Source organism: Oryctolagus cuniculus, chromosome 1, assembly GCF_964237555.1.
Source record: "Oryctolagus cuniculus chromosome 1, mOryCun1.1, whole genome shotgun sequence".
NCBI lineage: Eukaryota > Metazoa > Chordata > Mammalia > Lagomorpha > Leporidae > Oryctolagus > Oryctolagus cuniculus.
The window spans coordinates 122,284,793-122,304,514 of record NC_091432.1 but is presented as its reverse complement, the minus strand read 5'-3'; the positions used below and the strand labels follow the sequence as shown (position 1 = coordinate 122,304,514).

At 54.0% G+C, this 19,722-nt stretch overlaps 2 protein-coding genes across 14 annotated transcripts in view; one reads left to right on the top strand and one right to left on the bottom strand.

The window, feature by feature from the left end:
* Positions 1–15,711, bottom strand: part of FLI1 (Fli-1 proto-oncogene, ETS transcription factor) — a 142,840-nt gene extending 127,129 nt beyond the window's left edge. Inside the window, exons 1-2 of one of the 13 annotated variants that reach the window (XM_051847967.2) lie at positions 15,558–15,711; positions 14,376–14,456 (exon numbers count right to left, since the gene is read on the bottom strand). In XM_051847967.2, coding sequence (XP_051703927.1) covers positions 14,376–14,414 — 39 coding nt within the window. In that variant the 5' untranslated portion in view covers positions 14,415–14,456; positions 15,558–15,711. Of the gene's footprint in view, positions 1–7,263; positions 7,668–8,028; positions 8,234–8,392; positions 8,547–14,348; positions 14,457–14,662; positions 14,922–15,557 lie in introns of those variants that run through there. The other 12 variants (XM_051847958.2, XM_070048312.1, XM_051847969.2 and 9 more) reach the window with 12 other exon arrangements.
* On the top strand, positions 7,780–10,724 carry LOC108176804 (uncharacterized). The gene is made up of 3 exons (XM_070067039.1): positions 7,780–7,821; positions 8,258–8,873; positions 9,411–10,724. The coding sequence occupies exons 1-3, from the start codon at positions 7,780–7,782 to the stop codon at positions 9,818–9,820; spliced, it is 1,068 nt and encodes a 355-aa protein (XP_069923140.1). The 3' UTR covers positions 9,821–10,724.
* Positions 15,712–19,722: the final 4,011 nt, after the last annotated feature.

Here is a 19,722-nt window from a genome sequence, read left to right as displayed (position 1 = left end):
CTCCATGTCCTAGAGACATCAACACAGGAAGGACTCAGCCCCTAGGAGATTTGGACAGCTCTGTAGATCATCCCTCTATTCCAAATGTTGGGTCCCTCTTTTCTATATATTTTACAAGACCAAAACTCTTAGTGATGGTTTTTATGGCCCTTCATCATCTAATTCCACTCAGTCTTTCCATTCTCACCCTGAGCTCACATGCACCCCTCCACCACCACCAAGTATCCCACTCTTGACCTTTAGTCCTGTGCAACTCCTACCTGTCCTTCAAGGCCAAGTTTCAGATGAGCTGTGCCAAGAGGCAGGTGGCTGGGGCCAGCACTGTAGCATAACAGGTAAAGCTGCCGTCTGCAGTGCCAGCATCCCATATGGGCGCTGGTTCGAGTCCTGGCTGTTCCACTTCCAATCAAGCTCTCTGCTATGGCCTGGGAAAGCAGTAGAATATGGAAGATGGCCCAGGCCCTTGGGCCCCTGCACCCAGGTGGGAGACCCAGAAGAAGCTCCTGGCTCCTGGTTTCAGATTGGCGCAGCTCCACCAACTGGGGAATGAACCATTGGATAAAAGATCTCTCTCTCTCTCTCTCTCTCTCTCTGCCTCTCCTTCTCTCTCTGTTTAACTCTGACTTTCAAGTAAACAATAAATCTTTAAAAAAAAAAAAAGATGCAGATGGCTAACATATATAGAAAAAGCAGGTATTCTAGAATCAGAAATGCCAGGCTTGAAATTCAGCTTTGTCACCTCTTAGCTATAATCTTGGACAAGTTGCCTGACCTTTGATTTCTTTTCTTTCATAGAAGCTGGAGATGTGATGGCATTGCTTCTCAGAGGACTGTTGCGAGGAGGATATGCAAACATATATGTCAGAGTGCTTGGCAAACAGCAGAGGGGCTAATAAATATGACTATTAGGTCTTTGTCTGTCTTTCTAGTTCAAAGTGCCCTCTCCTTTCTTGGGGCTATTGTTAACACCTACTGTGTGCTGCTGGCACAGAGACGTGGCTTATCCTTGGCTGGCTTTGCCAGGCAGCAGCCCTTCTGGCGTGGGTGGTGGTCCGTCTTCACAGAACTTAGAGGCCTAGTTCAGCTCCTGCATAACAGTGGTGGGATTACACTACTATAGCCAGTCATTTTGTGATGCCCATGAGGCTGAGGTTCTAGATCCTCCACATGGCCACCTTGCTAGCACAGTAAAGGATCACTCCACTAGTTACATAATTCTGCAAACGTATGAAGCAGTAGCCCTACAAGTGACAGATACTCCTATCCTCTGCCTCTGGAGCAACATCTCAAAATGCATAGGCACTCGGTCAATCTACCAGCTCAGCAGCAGAACTGCAATACCAAGAAGGACATCACCTAGTAATACCATCCACTGACGAACTAACACATGAATGGGACGAACACTACCGACACGAAATCACTCGTGCAACAGAAAATGAAACAAGGTGTAGTCTGTTGCCGAGGAAAAGACACCTGCCTAGCTCCAAGATTACTAAAAACGCTAGTATGGTTGGTTGAAGGTTTTGAGGGTGTGTGTATGTGTGTTTGCCTACACACGTGTATGTGTCTGTGTGTGTGTATACACATTTTTGTCCTTTGGCTTATTCAATTTGTTACAAAACAATACACAAAAGATAGATTGTTTTAACTGCAGGGCAAAGAAAGTCATGCTATTCAAAACAAAACAAAAACATTATTCTATATCTACACTATGCAGCAAGTTGTCTAAAATGAAAGAAAATAGTACAGTTTCCATTTAACTCAAAATAGCTGATCTCTAATCTGAAAAGCTCTGTATCAAGCTTCAGTGGAATGAGATTTTTCTCCCAGAGAAAACTAGGAGTTTGCCAATGACTGATACACTGACTTACAATTTGGGGGAATTTTCTGGAGTTTGAGGTAAGATAGAGATCTCAGTCTACTAGAAATCTTGCCTGGTGGCTCATCACCATAAAATTGTTTCCTCACTCCCTCCTCTCTTCCTCCATCCCTTCCTTTTTTCTGCTCCCTGCCCGCCTCTCTGTCTTTTCTTTCTGCTGACACCAGCTAAACATTCCGGCATTAGACCAATGCTAGATTTCTAGTAAAATAGGCTTGGTATAAGTAAACAATGCTTTAAATCCAATGTTAACTAGGTAACCCCAGACAAAGAGAGGCATCCAAATCCTAAATTACCTGTAATGCGGTTGTTATCAAAGACCAAATTACTGAAGTGGGTGTTTGAGATGGCTGCATCGCCTAGTGCAGTGCCTGGGTTCAAGTTGCAGCTCAGCTTCTAATTCCAGCTTCCTGCTGATGCCCATTCTGGGAAGCAGAATGGTGATGGCCCAAGTGGTTGAGTCCCTGCAACTCACATGGGAGACTCGGATTGAGTTCCTAACTGCTGGCTTTGGCCTGGCCCAGCCTTGAAGGTTATGGGCATTTGGGTGACGAACCAATAGATGGGAAATCTCTCTCTCTCTCTAATGATGGTGATAATAATAATAATAATAAACACAACTAAAATTTTTTTAAAGACCTACTTACTGCACAGTCGGGAAAATGAACCCACAAGATATGTTCTAATACAGCTAATACATTAAATAAAATACATTTATTTAAATAGTCAAATATTCAATTATTAAAATAGTTGAAATAAGAACTCAGTCCACCTGCCCATAACCTTTAGAGGGAATTGGTCATTTAATAAAATAATACACTTTTGGTTGCTCCTCAATAATGGCGACTTTCTTTACTTTGTCTACAGGAAAAGGATTCATTTTGGCCAACAGTTGTGTAAAAATCCTACCTGAAAATTGGGGTTTTGTGTTTTCTTTAAGTAAGGAAATAATTCAAGATGATGATAATATATCATTCATTAAATAACAGAAGAGTCTTTAGTTCAAAGTGCCAGATGCTTCATGATTTTTCTTTTAAAGACTTCTCTTTCTGTCTCTGTCTTTCTCTCACACACATACACGTGCACACTGCTTCCAGGATTCTACGATTCATAACGACATAACAAAAGCAAATGACATGTTCTGGGAATAATGGAAAGAACAGAGGCCTATGAGTTCAGAACCCTGAACTGTCATCCTGACTCAACCAGCAATCAGCGTTGTAATCTCGGACAATTCATTTAACCCCTGGGCGCACCCTCTAAGTGAGAATGTCAAGCTCAAAGGGTCTAAAACGGCAAGCCTACTGTCAATTCAAATTTGAGCAGGAGCCGAAGTGGAAGGGAGCATTTTTTGTAGGAACTATTCACACACAAAGCAGGGACCCGATCAACTGTCTGATAGAGCCCACCTTGCCCGGATCCTCCTGAGTGTGGGCCATGTGAAGAGGCTGAAGGCAGTCTGGGGACAGCAGCACAGTCTCTGGTCTCCTGTGCTGCTACCCACTGTCTCTTCCCCAGGTCTCGGTCACAGCTTCCCTGCCCTGCCCGTCACTGTCTCCCAGGCCTGCATGCTTCTTCATACTCCACTGGCTCCTAGAGCTGCAGTCACCCCCGCCTTTCTTCCCCTTTTGCACTGCCATCATCTGTTGGTTGTGTCCTGTTCTACTTCTCCAACGTAAAGGATAAGAGTGGCTGGTAGCTTGGCTCAACTGTGACCACGAAAGGCATTTTCCTTGACCATCCTGACTGGCCCAGCCGCATCGCTCTCCACCTCGTCTGCTTTGCTGCACTTCACGTATCAGCACTGGGCGTAGACGACATTCTCTGCTGAATGTGTCTGCCACCTCCACTACAGTGATGCGCCCTGTTCTATCCTCAATACACAAGGCAAAACCTTGGAATACACCAGGCAGGGTACTTCAAACACGTCATGGGAAATGGCATTAAAACATAAGTTTATTTTGATACAAAAATGTGAAACCCATGTATAGTTTTTCATTAAATGCATTTCCAAAAACTGTTGAAAGACCTCTCCTGTGCATGGATTTCAACATTTTTGCACTCTAATAAACTTACCTTTTAATTCTATTTTTCGTGAACCTTTGTTGAAGGACACTTATAATAGACACCTCATAAATAACTTCTGGAATTAACAGATAATGCGTTATGATAAATCCAGACCTGTGATCCAATTTTCTGACTGGTCAGTCCTCACAAGCCTTATCCCAAAGGAGTTCAGCTAATGAGAATCTGGCTGAGGCAGCAGACTCTGTTCAGTCCTTACTGTGGCTTGTAGCAAGGAAGTGCCTTGGCCTCCTTTTAAACGTGAAGAAATTGAGACTCAAGGCTCTAAAGCACACAGCAAGTAAACAGCAGAGCTGAGAATGAACCCATGTCTTCTGACTCCAAGTTTGCTGTTCAGTTGCCATATCCCAATCTCATTCCCCACCTCTGCATCTTCAGTGATGATTCTCCGTCATTAAGGCAGCACCTGCTGTGGACCAAGCTTCCATACAGCACATTACTGGGTTTGATGGAAGCAGGTCTAGTGCTAAGATATGTTTTTTGAAACCAGGTCATTTCTTAAAGCAGCAAGCAGTACCACGTGTTTTTCAACACTGATAGTATCACTGTGGGGAACAGGGGTGGGGCAGACTGTTGTTCAATATTGCAGCTATCTTGTATGTGGCAAAAGAAGAGCAGCATGGCTCCTGCAAATGGGGGAGGGGGTGCTCAGAGCCTCCCCAGGGGACATTCTTGGAAGACAGAAGAGGACACAACTCACAACTTGGGAGGACTTATTATACCAAAGACAACAAGTAAGGGTTTCATTATCACATGGAGTTGCTCAAATGATGCACCAAAATAAAGGGCCTCTGTGAAGAAACCCAGACTTCCTGAGATCCTGGACAAAATACCTTCTGAGCACTAAGACCGGCAGGCATTTTTACATGCAGAAATGCCTGTATTTGAGGAAGAAATATGCAGGTGCATCAGATCTCATGCTAGAATCATTCACAGCTGATTTTGTCTTCGGGTGTTCAAACCGGAAGTGCACATTCTGGATTTGTGTCTACATGTTAGACCTGACCTGTAGTCTCCAGACCTCTACCAGCATAACACAGCATTTAGTGCCCGTGTAGGTGAGAGCCCATGATCGCGACATGTTAGGCATACAGAAGATTGGAAATACACTATTGTAGAGGTAACTTAGTCCCACCGTTTTGTTTACAGAGACTAGGAAGCTTAGACATGCGCACTGGACTGTGCATTTTCTACATGGACAGCAGAAGTCAGCTGGCCACACTCCTGATCCACTCTCTTCTCCAGGCACAGTATTTAAACCAATGTGGGAGTGGGATCTGGAAACCCCAAGATCCGAAGGTCACACATGAACAGGAAACTGTGGCTTCCACACAATTTAAATACCCAAGGATAAGCTAGAGACTGATGCCTTCAGAACTTCGGGTGTGCAAAGCCACTGCTTTGGGAGCCGGGAGTGCCTCTGTGTCGCCAAGGAACTCAGGTGACAGACTAGAGTGCTCATGGGAAGGTCTGGGAGAGGCTCCCAGGCTCCCACCACCCACACGAGAAAGGGGGACCTTTGCTCTCCTCTTTGGCATGAAGAACAGTTGGTCTGAGGCTTCCTCGCCGCTTGCCCTGCCAATCCCTGTGTGCATCTGAAGGGTTAGCACATCCTGGGTACACAGACCACAGCTTCCTCCCTCTCTGCTCAGGGCCTATGCATAGAGGTCTGAGCAGTGTGGAGCTATTGCTTCACTTCTCCTTAGGGTGTCCACATCAAGATCCTGGAACTATCTTACCACCCTCCCCCATCAGAAGGGGCAATGGGGTAGGGGGGTAAGTGCCAAGGATCCTGAATGGAGCCAGGGCCAGCTTTCTAGAGCGGAACCTGTCGTTATGAAGCCTGGGGATCCAGAGCCACCTGCGTGCACACACCACCAGCAAGCAGAGAAACAGGCAGAGGTGGCCCAGGGACCCCTCCTTGCAGGTCTACAGAGGCATCCTCTCTTACCCACTCCCTTTAAGATTGAGGAACCCCGGCTCTTACTCCCCGTTACAATCAGTCATCTCATCTCCAGATTTTCAAGTCGCTTTGGTTGGTGCCTTCCACCCAAGTCAGCATATTTCAAACTTTCAGACACACACACACACACACACACACACACACACACAACTTAGAAAATAAAAACCACCACCCCACCCAGTTGATAAAAATCTCTCGAATCCTCTGAGCCCGGCATCTATCTCAGCCTCCTCTCACTCAGCTCTGAATGGGGAGTTAGCTCGTTTGGGTTCCGGGGAATGGCGCGCCCTGCCAGTCCCCACCTCACCAGCCTAATAGTTTTTCCAGACAAGCCCTTGCTTGGCGAGGCGCGGCGGCCTCCCGGTTAACTCGGGTCCCATTCATTCCCCCAGGTCCTCTAAGGCCAGTCCTATTAGGGGGTGTCCCTCCTCTCTGCTCCTCGCTCCCACTTCCCCCTTTCAGAGGGAGCAGCAGTCACCCTTCCCAAGCGCGACTCGGAACCCACAGCCTCCCCGGCCCTCCCGGTTGCACTTTGCAAACGCAGCCTCCGGCGTGGCGGCGGGGCTGGGAGGACAGGCGAGGCAGCCGGAGCGGCTCCGAAGGGCTCGGGCCCCTCTTTGAAACGCGGAGGGCCGGGGCGCCCCGGAGCTGCGCGGACCGAGGCTGGGAAGCAGATTCTAAGCCGGAGAAACAACGAGGCCGGCCGATTAGTACCGGGGAGCCGGCCACAGAAGGACCGAGAGGGAAGGGAAACCAGTCTGTGCTGATATGTAAACAGGGGCTTCCATCTGGAAGAGTCCGCTCAGACAGACCCCGGACGCTCTCCCTCGCACCCCTGTCCTCGCGCAGCCAATCCGCGTACCCGCGCCAGGGCCCACCGGGCAGGGACCCGAGCTCGGTCCTGCAGCCCCCGCCCCCACCGCGTTCGGCCTCTGGCGAGACGGAGCCGGCCGCCAGGCGAGTGCCCAGCGCCGAGGCCGGGGCGCCCTGGTGGCCGGGTGGGAGCGGTGGCCCCGGACCCAGGGCTCCAGCCCCAGACTCCGATACGCGCTCCAGGTCCCCGGATTTCACGCCGCCCCCCTGCCGCAGCCCAGCCGGCAGCACAGTGGGAGAGGGTCGGGCTCCACCTCGGGGGCAGGGGGTGCGAGGAAGATCGCCCTCGCTGGGGAGCCTGGCCGGTCTCCCCGAGAGTCCGACCCGCCACCCCTACTTGCGCCGAACGAGACGGCGCGAAGCCGGGGGCGCGGAAGGAAGGGAAAGCCGCCACGTCTTCCGGGACCCCGGCACCCCGCGCCCCGCGCCCCCGCCGCCCCGCCGCCCAGTGCCCGCCGCTTACCTTAATAGTCCCGTCCATTTGGCCAAGTCTGCAGCCGAGCCCCCCAATATTCCACACATTGACCCGGTTACAGCCTGACCTCGCAGCCCCTTCGGATTAGCCCAGCGCGGCCTCCCTGGCGCCCTGGGCCCTCCCCGAGTGCCCCCTGCGAGCGCCCTGCCCTCGCTCCCCTGTGCACGTTTGTTGTTGTAGCGGAGCGAAAAAGAGACAGTTAACCGGATGAAACTTTTTTTCAGCTAATTTTGGGAAGTGACTTCACTTTGCGAATCGGGGAGGAAGTCCTATCTCTCTCTCTCTCTCTCTCTCTCTCTCTCTCTCTCTCTCTCTCTCCTCGCACTCTCCTCTCTTCTCTGCTCGCCTTCGTCTTCCCACCCCCACACCCCCTCTTCCTCCTCTCGCCGCCCGGTCCTGCTTTTCGCATCACACACTATATAAATATAGCGGAGATGCCCAACACTTTCACACACTGCGCACACAGGATACTTGCTCCTGGGAGATAAGAGCTGGCCGGGAACAATGACGGGGTCCACGCCCCGCGCCAGCGCGCGGATTCCTGCCGTCTGCAACCCCCCGCCCCATCACCTTCCCCCCCAAATCCAAGGCCAAATGCCTTTTGGCCTTTTTCCTTTCCCGGGGCCGTTGGCCGAAGGTGGCCCTCCTGACTCATTCACTTTCCGTTTCTTCCCACAGATACGTTCATTAATGCTTTTTCCAGCCGGAGTCAAACTTTGGAGGGGGGGGGGGGGGAGTCGGCAGAGGGTTTACCCGGACTGGGGATAACCTGGCGCCTGCTGCCTGGGAAGAGCCGGACGCAGACCGAGGCAAACCAACCGCTGGAAAGTGCACCCGGTGGAACTTTTTCCACTCGGGCCCTCGCCTGCGGAGATGCAGCGGATTCGCCGAGAAGCTCAACCACTCTTCGGCGCGGATTCGGAGCGGTTCGGGACTGCCCCGCGCCGTCGGGGGCGCGGCTCCACTCGCAGCGCATTGTTAGCGGAGGGGCACCCTCCGAGCGCCGCCGCGCCTCGGTGCTGGGCTCCCGGCGCCCGCGGAGAGAACGGACCCACGGCACCCTCTGTCGCCTATCGGCAGCTTTTGGGGGTGGGAGGGTCAAACCCCTCGCGCTTACCCGGACTCGACGGCCCAAGCCCAGACTCCCGGGTCACAGCGTCCTTCCGATTCCACCCCGGCCCCCCAAGGAGCTGACGCTACGGCTAGCCAGCGGGTCCCCGTAGCGCACCCCGCCACGGCGCGGCACCGACCCAGACTGCACGCTCCGCACTGGCATCCGCACCCGGCCGCGAGATCGGCCTCCCCTCGGCCCTGCTCTTGGTCCGGCCCACCCGGAGCCTCCCTGTCCCGCCGCTGTGCCGCCGCGCGCCCCAACTCGGGCAGCCTCTGGGGTCCTGGCGCTCTCGGCCTGACACCGATCTCCCCGATCTCCACGACAGGTTACCTTGTCCACGCTCTCCAGACCACGCTTTGGACTTTCCCACTTTTATTTAAGAGTCCGCACGGGAAAAGAGGAAAAAAAAAAATTCCAGAGGAGATCCGAATGAATTGGAAAGAAAAAAAAAATATTCAACAGGGTGTCCACGGCGGCGAAAAAGGTGACTTATTAATTCTTTATTTCTTCAGGAGCAATTGAGCCCAGAGAGCTCGCTCGCCTCCCTCCATCCCTCCCTCCTCCCCCTCTCAAAATTAGTCTCATCAATTCAGCTCCAATTTGGGGTTTGACTATAGACACGGGTCTGAACGTGACTAGACCTGGAGTAGCGGGTGCAGCCTGCCAGCAATTGAGACTCAATGTGGGAGTGGGGGGTGGTGGATGGTGGGATGGGGGCTGGCCGACTCCCCCCTCTCCTGTCTGCTTCTCAATCCAGGGGTCTGCTACGGGGCTCCCCTGGGACCGCCACATCTGGTTACCGCTAGCGGGGTCAGTCCTCCCCCCCCCCCTTTGCCTGGGGCCACCAGTTCTGGAGCTCAATTAAAAGAAATCAGGCTTAACCCTTTCTTCCCCGCAGCCGGCCTCCCGCCCTCCTGCTCTTCCCTTCAGCGTTTCCACATGCTTTCCAGAGAGGAAAGAGGTTAAAGGGAAAAGAAGAATGAATTACATCCTTTCAAACCCCAAATTGTTTCCTTTTCAGCCCAGACTCCACCGACCTTCAAACGACAACTGGGTGTTCAGGAGGGTGTGGGGAGACCTGGCACCCTTAGCCACATTGCTCCTCTTTCACAGCCAAAAAGGACAACAGCTCCAGCAGAAAGAGGCCCCCTTCTTGGTGCTGGGCACAGAGGCGCATCACAGGCCCCCCAACAAGTGGGAACTACCCCCTTCACACACACACACACACACACACACCCTCCTAGCTCTTTAGAAAGCACCTCTGTGGCAAACACGATTGTTAGGTTGCTTTTTCCAACTCCTGTTGGCCCCACAAATGACCAATCGGTAGTCACTACAACAGCCCTGGACTTGCCCCTCACCCCCAACTCCTCTTGGCACTATATGCCTCTCCCACTGGAGGTGCTCTGGTATGAAACTGGATTGGGATGAGACTTGCTCTGCTGTGCTAGCTGTTGGAACCCTATAGCACTTTCTGTTTCAGCGTGTAAAACCAAAGCCAGGGCAATTTCACGATGGGGAAGATGACGACATAGACACCATTGCTTGAATCTTTGTGACTCTCAGCTGACACTGCTGCAGAGCGGTCCTGCCCCTGCACAGGGGTCTCCACCCAGAAAGAAGCCAGAAGCCACCCCCCCCCCATACACACCCCCGGCATCAAGCTCTGTGCGTCCCTCAGTTTGGCTGTCAGACTCTCTCCGCCCAGTGCTGACATGCTGGTGGGCAAGTGTGCCCCATCTAATGTAACTTGGGTTTGGTGTTCAACTTCGCTGCTGCTGCTTTTTGAAATCCTGAACAGGGGAACAGCCCGAAGCAAACACAACAGTAAACAAGCCGGTCCTGTTTCATGTGGTTACCACTGGACAGCTGGAAAGATGGTTTGATCCTGGCAGCTCACAATGTTTTCACTAGCAGCCAAAGAGAATATTTCGAATGTTTGCATTGAGACAAATTGATACAGAGTCTGCGTGAGGCCTGCTGCAAAGGGAAGCTGTCTTGTCCTGGGGGGGGGGGCTTCCCTTTTCCTCCTCACCCCCTTCTTTCCTCTCCCCTGCATCCCTTTCTCTCTCTCCATGCTGCCCCTCCCTGGTCTCCAGGCCTAGCCCGGAGCCCACACACTGGCACACACCCTCTTTCCTGGCTCACCCTTCCCTTTCCCAGACTGGGCAGGGCTGGTGCCCAGGAGCTGCTACGGGTACCATCGGGCCCCATTCCATCCGCCCAGCTCTGGCTTTCAACTCGGGGAAAACACAGCCAAGGAAGCCCTGGCTGAGCATTTAAAACAAAAACTACCAACTCGTTTTTTTTTTTTTTAAATACTCCTACAACAAAACAGTGCATGGCACATTTCTAAAGCGCGCACGCGGGCGGATATTCAGGGAAGAATTGGATTTGGAGCACTTTCATTGGAAAGCGGCGAGCTGTCTTGCCTCGCACCGTTCGCACTTGACAGTATTTTCAAAGATGCGGAAGTGCTGCTTCCCCCGGGAGGGGAGCGGCGGGGCGAAACGTGTCTTGGCTCGCTCAATGTCAGCCCTTTTGACCGGGTCAAGACTTTGCAGGCGCGGCTTTCCCGAGCTGCTTTGGTCCTTGCCCGGGTTGGGGGTGGGAGGGCGCGACAGCGGGAGCCGGGTCCCTGGGGTGTCTCGGGACTCCGGGGCGCTTCGGTCACTTGAAACTCCGAGGGATGCCAGGCCTGGCACAGCGTCTCGGGCGGATCCCTCCCGCTCCGGCCCCCTCTCCCTCTTCGGCCCAGCAAGGCTGCCCAGGGTATCCGAGCTGGCGGGGAGGGGGGAGAGGGGGAGGGGAGAGGGGGGCGAGGAGGGCGGGAGGAGCGGGGGCGGGCGAGCGAGCGGCAAAACTCCAGACTGCACAACTGCAGCTTCAAGTGTCTGGCCTCTCGCTCGAGGCCATAATTAATTTGAGATTTATTTTTATTGGAGAACCCGAGTCTCGTCTGACCTTAGCCAAACAAGGCAGCTCGGGCCGCCCCTGGATGCGCTTGAATGCCGGGGAGTATTTCTGCAGGAAGGCTCTGCAGGCGCGCCTGCTTTGAATTTGTTTCTCAGACTTCATCCACTCACAGATTGAAGGAAGATTTAGAGCCTCTGCTCGCCCTGCGCGCTCCCCACGCTCCTTCTTGCCTTAGCGCCCAGCGGGTTCAGAACGCTACGTGGGAGGCCTCGGCGGCGGGAGGGCCCCGCGAGGGGGAGGGTCTCCGCGCCCCCAGCCTCAGGCGCTCTCGGGCCGGGCCCCCAGACCACGCGGCGTCGATGGGGAAACCCCAAGGGACCCCGAGGCTGACCAGAGAGCGCAGACTGACAAGAGGTGGAGACCGGCCAGGTGCCCGGACCCTCACCGGGTGGCGGCGCCGAAAAGGGGACGTTGGGGGAGGCGGGGGCGTCCAGCTTCTTCAGCCTCCGTCAGCTCCCTCCTCCCAGCCGTCCCAGACAATCTGCATACCGAGTACAGACCTGGGTCCTTGAAAAATGGCTTCAGGACCGGCTGGCGAGATACTGGCTCTGGGCCCGGTCGCTGTGCGCGCTCCGGGTTTAGCAGACACCTTTCTTCCGGGGGCGGACGTCTGCCCTAGGATGAAGCGTGGGCCGAATCCGCAGGGTGGTAGGTGGGCGAGCGTCTGGGGAGACGCCCACAAAGGGAAATGGGAGGACCCTACCAGCGGCTGAGGAGCTTCCAAGGATGCGCCCGCGAGCGCCGCACAACTTGCCTCTGGCACGCCGCAGCGACGGGTCGGCATTACCCCGCTTCGGCTCCCTCGCCTCCCAGTTCCCGTGAGGAACGCAGCGTTTGAACTTCCTGGTTGGGGATCAGACTCCCCAGGTTTCATGCTAGCTCTGCACTCAACCCCGCTGGTGCTCCCTCTGCACTGTCACAAGATTGGTCCAACGCACTGCTGCAGGGAGACGTGTCTGGAACTTGCCGTGGTGGTCCTCAGAACTTGGGCCTCATTAACCGCCTCTTGACTCTGCCCCGCACAAGCTCTATCACTTGACCTGTCAATGCCTCTTTCTCATCTTCTACAAGCACTGCCTTCTAGAATCTTCATTTGTATTAAGGACTCCATCCACCACCCTGGCCAGGATAAGGGCTGCCTGTTAATGGCATAGCTTCCTTTCCCACCTCATCCTCTCCCTGGGCTCCCCCCAACCCCTGAGTTCTCTGTGGGCCTGGTTCAGATCCCGAGGCTGTGGAATGGGCACCCTTGATCCCTCAGAGCCCGCTGTGTTTGTCAACAACCCCAGAGCTGCATGCCTGACAGGGAATGGCTGGGGCTTGGCAGTCAGTGTGTGCCCCTCTGGCAAATGGTCGGCGGAACAGACCCAAGATTGTCTCTGCCATGCAGACCTTTCGCCTCATCAATGCACCCCTTTGTGCAACAATACAAACTTTGTGGCTGCTGAAAAATCCATTTTTTCCCCCTTGAAAGAGCTCCTGCGGCGAGGGCTGCTCTGGCAGCCTCCTGTACCCCAGGCTGGTCCCTTCTGCTCTCCGGGACTGGTTTGTTTTCTCCCTGACCCTTGGCCTGCCTCCAGCTCCTGGGCTCCCACTTGCCACTCCCAGGTTCCTCATCCTAGACCTGGGCTCTGGGTCTCCGCAGTGAGTGCCCTCCGGGGTCTATGTGAGTAGGAGGCACCCAAACTCGCTGCCCAGGTGCCAATGACAGTCCTTAGGGCAGAGCTGGGAAGTGGGAGCTGTGGTGGCAGCGGGGGGGGGGGGGGTTGTAGCTTCTCCAGCATCTCCGGAGAACCGGACAGCGAACCCGTGCGTGTTGTCCTTTCCCCGCGGGCTCTGGAACCTCCCGGGAGCCAGGGGTGGCTCCGTCCACCCACCGATTACTGATGCATTGATTGACTCGTTTCTATGCATTCATTCATTCCTTCGTTCACTGAATCGTCGTCCTTTAAGCATCTCTCCCGGGCCAAGCCAGCAGGATGCGGCCTCCCCAGCCCTGAAGTGCCAACCACAGACTCCTTCAGATCTCAGGGAGGGGTTGGGAAGGTACGTCCGCGCGCCAGGTTACTCTTCAGAGCGATCAGAGTAGGGTTGCACGCAGAGCTGGCGCTCACGGAAAAAGCCCCCAGCACGCGCGCCCCATCCAGGTGAGATGGAGAGGCCCAGGCGCCGCCTTGGCATTCCTCGGACCCCTAGGGCGCAAGGGGCGGGGTCCTGGTGGAGGCGGGGCTCCAGGGCGGAGCCTCAAGCCCGAGATTGGCAGGCTGTCGGGGTTTCTTTGTAGCACCAACGCGAGCACTTCCTCCTCCCAGGGCGGCTCGGGCAGAGCTGCGCAAGGACCTCGCCGCCGTCACCATCCTGGGCAGGGTCGCCCGGTGCGCGCTCCCTGCCCTGCCCCGCCCCGCCCCGCCCCGCCCCGCCAGCGGATTTTCATTAAACGTGTAACCCAGATGTCCCAGTCTCGGTTTGTTTACATTCTTGGGAACTGTTGTGGAAAAGAAAAAAAAAAAAAACCTCTCCGGTGTGGGGTCAAATACAGCAATCTGCTTTTTCGGGGGGCGGGCGGGCCGTGGAACGCGAGCTTGGGGGCTGAGGCAGCGAGTGTCCAGACCGTGGGAGGAGCGCGTGGCGCCCGCGCCTCTCTCACAACCGCACGCGCACTGGCGCACCCGCGCACACCCTGAGCGCTGGGGACCCCGTGGTGCGCCAGCCGCGCGGAGCGCTGCGCCCGCGGCTACCCTTCGCCGGCGCGCGTCTGGGCCCCCCTCGCACATCTTTGCCCAAAGTCGCCCACTTCCAGTCTCCTCCACAGAAACGGCCAGAAAGATATTCCTCAAACCACGACCTTTCCGCCGCTGAACCGCCAGCCTCCCGCCCGGAGCGCGGCTCGCTACCTCCTCTCCCCGCTTCTCCCGGGGGACAGGGGGGCGGGGGTAGGGGTCACAGGCCCTGGGTGCGAGTGAGAGGGGCTGGAGGTCATTACCTGTTGAAAGACGCTGTCAGGTCTTACCTTGACGTAAGACGACGTGTCGGGGACCGTCTGAAACATCCTGAGTTGGTGAGGAAGGGTCGGGAAGGCCCGCGAACCAGCCTGGATGGGAGAAACCTTGGTCACTCTGTGGTGAAGACGCGGGAGAAGACTGCGGACGGACGTTGGGGAGCTACGTTGCCCCCACACCCACCCCCGGTCGGGCGAAAAAAGGTCCTACTGGTGAGGTCCCGAGCGCCCTCCCCCTCCTCGGCCGCCTCTGCCCGAACTTCGGGCTGGGCGCTGGTGAGGACTGAGAGCCGGCTCACATCCTTGGTCTCCTCCCGCAGTCGGTCTCGTTACCCTCGCCTGCTCGCCATCGGAGACGCCCACCTTTCCCGTGATCTGGGGAGTCTCGCACCTGCGGACGCCCAGTGCTTGTCCCTGGCCCGGCGGCGGAAGAGCGGGGGCGGACCGCTGGGGGGCCCCAGCCCTCAGACCCTTGGGGACTTGACCCCACCCACATCCCCAACACAACTCAGCCGGCGCCCAGCAGCCGCACTCTCCCGTTAGGGTGAGGGACTCAGCAGTCCGGAGGTCCCAGAGTCCCCCACCCTTCCGAAGGAAAACGGATTTGGCAACTCGGACGCCCGAAAATCTATACCCGGGTCCTCAGTTTTTAGTGGCAGGGGTAGGTGGTGTCGTAGGTCTGAATCCTGCCAGGTGCCTTTGCCTGAACGTGTCTCTGCCTTGTCTTAGCCAAGCCCAGGGTCTCTGTTCCTTCCTTTCCTTCTCTGAAACCATCTTTACCGGCAGCGCGCAGCTTCTCCTGCAGCCAATGTGTTTCTGATAAAGCACTTTTCTCCTCACTAACAGATTCCAGCTTTTTTGGCTCCTGAAGCCGCAACACACAGAAGTTCAGGGACGAGGTACGTTTCTCCCGCTCAGAGATTTCCCCTTGCAGCTCTTTCTCTCCGGAGTCCTCCCCACCAACACCAGTGTCTTTGAAATTTGGAGAGCAATTTGCAAGAAATGCAAGAGGCAGGAAAGAAAGAGGAGGGAGAGAAAAAAAAAAAAAAGGAGAGAAGAGAAGGAGAGGAAGAAGAAGCCTCCGAAAGCCCCCCCGCCCCCATGCGTTTCCCAGATCCAAACCAGAGCGGGCAGCCGGGCAGCAAGGCGGAAGGAGGCTTCGGACCCTGCTGACGGCAAACAAACGACACTCACCTTGGACACCCTTTCCTGCTAAGCCGGGCACCTCCAGGATGATCTGTAGTTCTTGGTGCGGATCCTTGTGCCCAGAGCTCCGGGAATTTTGGTGGTGTGGGGGACTAAGCCTGCTAGCCACCTGGAGCCAAAGTTTGCCTTTCTCTCCCTCTTGGGCTTGCAAACCAGCGGCCTCAGCTCCGGCACATCCTGGGGGGGCGGGGGGTGGGCTGCTGCAGGCGTGGAGCTGGTGTGTGCGCTACAGCCTCCCACCAGCCCTCTCTGGCCCACTCCCTCTTCCTCTCTCTTTTCCCTTCTTGTAATTTGATTTCCGTTTTCTTATCAATATTTCAACTGCTGTCTGATGAATTGTTCTAATGGGACAGCCACCCATCTGCCCACAGCTGCTTTTCCAGATACCTCCCCGTGTTACTGGGAAACGCCAAGGCCCCCCAGAAACCACACGCACATATCACACAGACATGCAGCTCTGTGGCGCCCGCAGGAGGCTGCAGACCCTGGCCTGGGGGAAGCTGCTGCTTAGCCTTTGAAAGTCCCAAGTCATTGCTGTATGGAGTCCTCGTTTGCTTTGTAAGCCCCTTGGTTTTCCTACTGAAAAGTTCCTCCTTTGCCTCACTTGATCTCCGACCCGCAAGAATACTCCTCTTTGGAATGGTTTTCACTGCAAGAACAAAGTGGATTGCAAATGTCACAGAAATAGCCTCATTATGATGCCTTAATAACAGTTTTTAAATATCCACACAAACCTTTGAAAACATTGCTAAGGAGCTGTCGCTGGAGCCTCAAATTTGAGTTTGCTGGAAATTTGGAATTTCTTCATTTCAAATGGACTTTTCTCATTTCTTCAATGCCGGCCTTGGATGAGGCTAGAATTTCTGAGTCTGGCTCATATTTGCCCTTTGCACAGCCCAATCCCAGGGCCATTCTCCATCCTGCAGACCCGCCCAGCTCAGGAGCTCTGTGCCTGTGCCCTGGGGCAGGCCAGGCCAGCAGCGTTCACACCTTGCATTCTCCACTCTACCAAGGCCCCCAGCTGGAACACTATGCAGGGACCCAGCAGAAGGACTTGGAAGGTTGCCTCTTAGGTAACAGGTAGCAGGTAACAGGTAGACCTGGGAATGCCTCCATTTGTAAAACCAAACGGGGACAGCTTCCTGGCCAAGGTTTCTCAAGCTTTCCATTCTTGGGTACCCAGAGCCCTGACTGTTTTGATTCTGGATTCTTAGAGAAAGTGTGTTTAGTAACTGCGCCCATCCCCTCCCCCCTTCCCCATCGGGCTCTAGAAATTTCTGACGAAAAGGCAATTGCCAGGATTCCATTTCAGGAGAAAGCGCACTTATCACCCACATCTCCCCACGTGGGGGGTACCAGGGCTGGCGGGCGGCAGGGTTATTCACTATTTCCTTCTCAACAATATCCCGATTTTTCTCTCCCGTCCCTCCCCCAAAGCTGCACATATTGAAACATTTTGCTGCTTAATAAGAGCAGCCGGGAGAGCTGTGGGGTGAAAGGCCAGCCCGGGACCGTGACTGGGGCTGCCTGGGCTCGGCGCTGACGGCCAGGCTGCCCCCGCCCTGCACATTCCTGACCACTGCTTAGGAAAACAAGCCAGGCCTTGCAGAGGGGAGGGGGCTGAAGGATGGAGACACCGCCCTGGAGTGTCTGCTTTGGGGTTCTCGGGGAGGCTGTTTTTCCTCCCGAAGGAGCAGTTCTGGGGATTCCCAAGCACCGCTAATAAAACAGCAGGTGTTCCCACGGCAGATACCAGGTCCCTAAACGACATCGAGGTCACGCGTTTTAGAAACAGCTTCTCTTTAGGAAAGTTGGAGATTGGGAAATAAGGATTTCTGTTGTATCAGAGGAACAGAGAGCTAAAATTGTCTTACATCTTCCATCTCTTTCCTTCTTTCCTTCCTCCTTTCCTGCTTTATTCTCTTCCTCCCCTCCCTCCCTCTCTTCCTTCCTTCCTTCCTTCCTTCCTTCCACTCTTCCTCCCTCCTATCTTCCTTGTTTTTTCTGAGTGATGTTTCTAAGAGATCACCTGGGTAGCTCCCTCTAAATTTTAGACTGTTCTTTAGTTTTTTTTTTTGTTTCCAAGAATTGTTATTACATTGCTATTTGCCATTGTATCTGTTTGGTGTGTTTTCCTCTCTCCATCCATCCCTTTGTAAACGCTTTGAAGGTAGAAGTTGAGTTCATTCTGTTTATATATATATATATATATATATATATATAGGCAGACAGAGTTAGACAGTGAGAAGAGAGACAGAGAGAAAAGTCTTCCTTTTTCCGTTGGTTCATCCCTCACCAAATGGCTGCTACGGCCCGCACGCTGCCGATCCAAAGTCAGGAGCCAGGTGCTTCTCCTGGTCTCCCATGGGGTGCAGGGCCCAAGGACTTGGGCATCCTCCACTGCCTTCCCGGGCCACAGCAGAGAGCTGGCCTGGAAGAGGAGCAATGGAGACAGAATCCGGCGCCCCAACTGGGACTAGAACCCGGGGTGCCGGTGCCGCAGGCAGAGGATTAGCCTAGTGAACCATGGCACTGGCCACAGATAGATATATATTGGTATACGCATACATGAATGTATCTAGCTGTGAACAACTTACATAAATCACAATGTGATATATATATATATACACACATATATCACTGGAATACATACATGTATATATATTCAATGTTTATTTACTTATTTTTTAAAGATTTGTTTGTTTATTTGAAAGGCAGAGTTACAGAGAGACAGAGGCAGAGAGAAACAGAAAAAGGGGTCTTCCATCTGCTTATTCATTCCCCAAATGGCCACAACAGCCAGAGCTGGGCTTATTCAAAGCCAGGAGCCAGGAGCTTCTTCTGGGTCTCCCACATGGATGCAGGGACCCAAGGACTTGGGCCATCTCTACTGCTTTCCCATAGCAGGGAACTGGATCAGAAGTGGAGCAGCCAGGACTTGAAGCAGAGCCCTTATGGGATGCTGGCACTGCAGGGGGCAGCTTTACCTGCTAATCCACAGTGCCTGCCCCTATATTAAATGTTTAAACCTCACGTCTTAATTGACTGCTTCAGCAACAAGCACTTTCCTGGGTGTACAAAACAAAATCCCTAACCTTAAGTTTGCAATCAAGTGGGGGAGACAGAGACATGTGAACAGTCATAAGATATGAAGCCCAGTGAAGCCAATAAAGGCAGAGATGGAGGAATTGAAATAAGGATTGTGGGTGGGACCTCCTGCTCGGATTCAGGGCTTAGAGAGGTTCCCACTGGTAAAGCTGCTGCGACCTCAGTGCCCGTGTGTGCTGATGCTGATGCAGACATGGGATAAGTATTTGGCTCTGTCCCTCATTTCCACCTATTGACTAAAGAAGGGAATACAGGACAAGGTCTTTCCATTGTTATTAAGAAAAAACTCATGGGAAGCTTCCCTGAGTGGTCCTGATTTACACTCTGCTTCGCACGGAGGCTTACATGAAGTCAGTGTCTGTGTATTCGCATCACTTGTGCTTCAGGGGTTTAACTAGGGAAACTGAGGGTCCCTCTCCCCAAGGACCCTGGATGTGATCAGCTGACAGAGGCACCCAAAGTCCCAGGCTCTGCAGCAAGCTCTTCGTGTGTGTGTGTGTGTGTGTGTGTGTCCTATTTCTGACTCCTCCTGTGGTGTATCACCTGCAATGCTGGCATCCCATATGGGCACCAGTTTGTGTCCCTGTTGCTCTGCTTCTGATCCAGCTCCCTGTTAAATGACCTGGGAAAGCAGCAGAGGATGGCCCAAGTGCTTGGGCCCCTGCACTCACATGGAAGACCTGGATGAAGCTCCTGACTCCTGTCTTCACCTTGGTCCAGCCCAGGCTGCTGTTGCCATATGGGGAGTGAACCAGTGGATGGAGGATCTCTCTCTTTGTCTCTCTCCCTCCCTCTGTGACTCTGCCTTTTAAATACATACATACATCTTAAAGGAAAAGAAAGAAAAGCAGATGAACTGAAAGTGAAAGAAGGAATAATCTGGAGTCTGGGTTTCAGAGATGGACTTTGACCTGGAGCCTGCTTGTGTGCTGCATGTGTGTACATGTGTGTGGTTGGAGAGAGTTGTGGTGTGGCCCCTGGGGAAGTGCCCAGAGCCCTAACCGCCAATGTCTGATTCTCCAAGGAGATGTGGCCAAATCATATC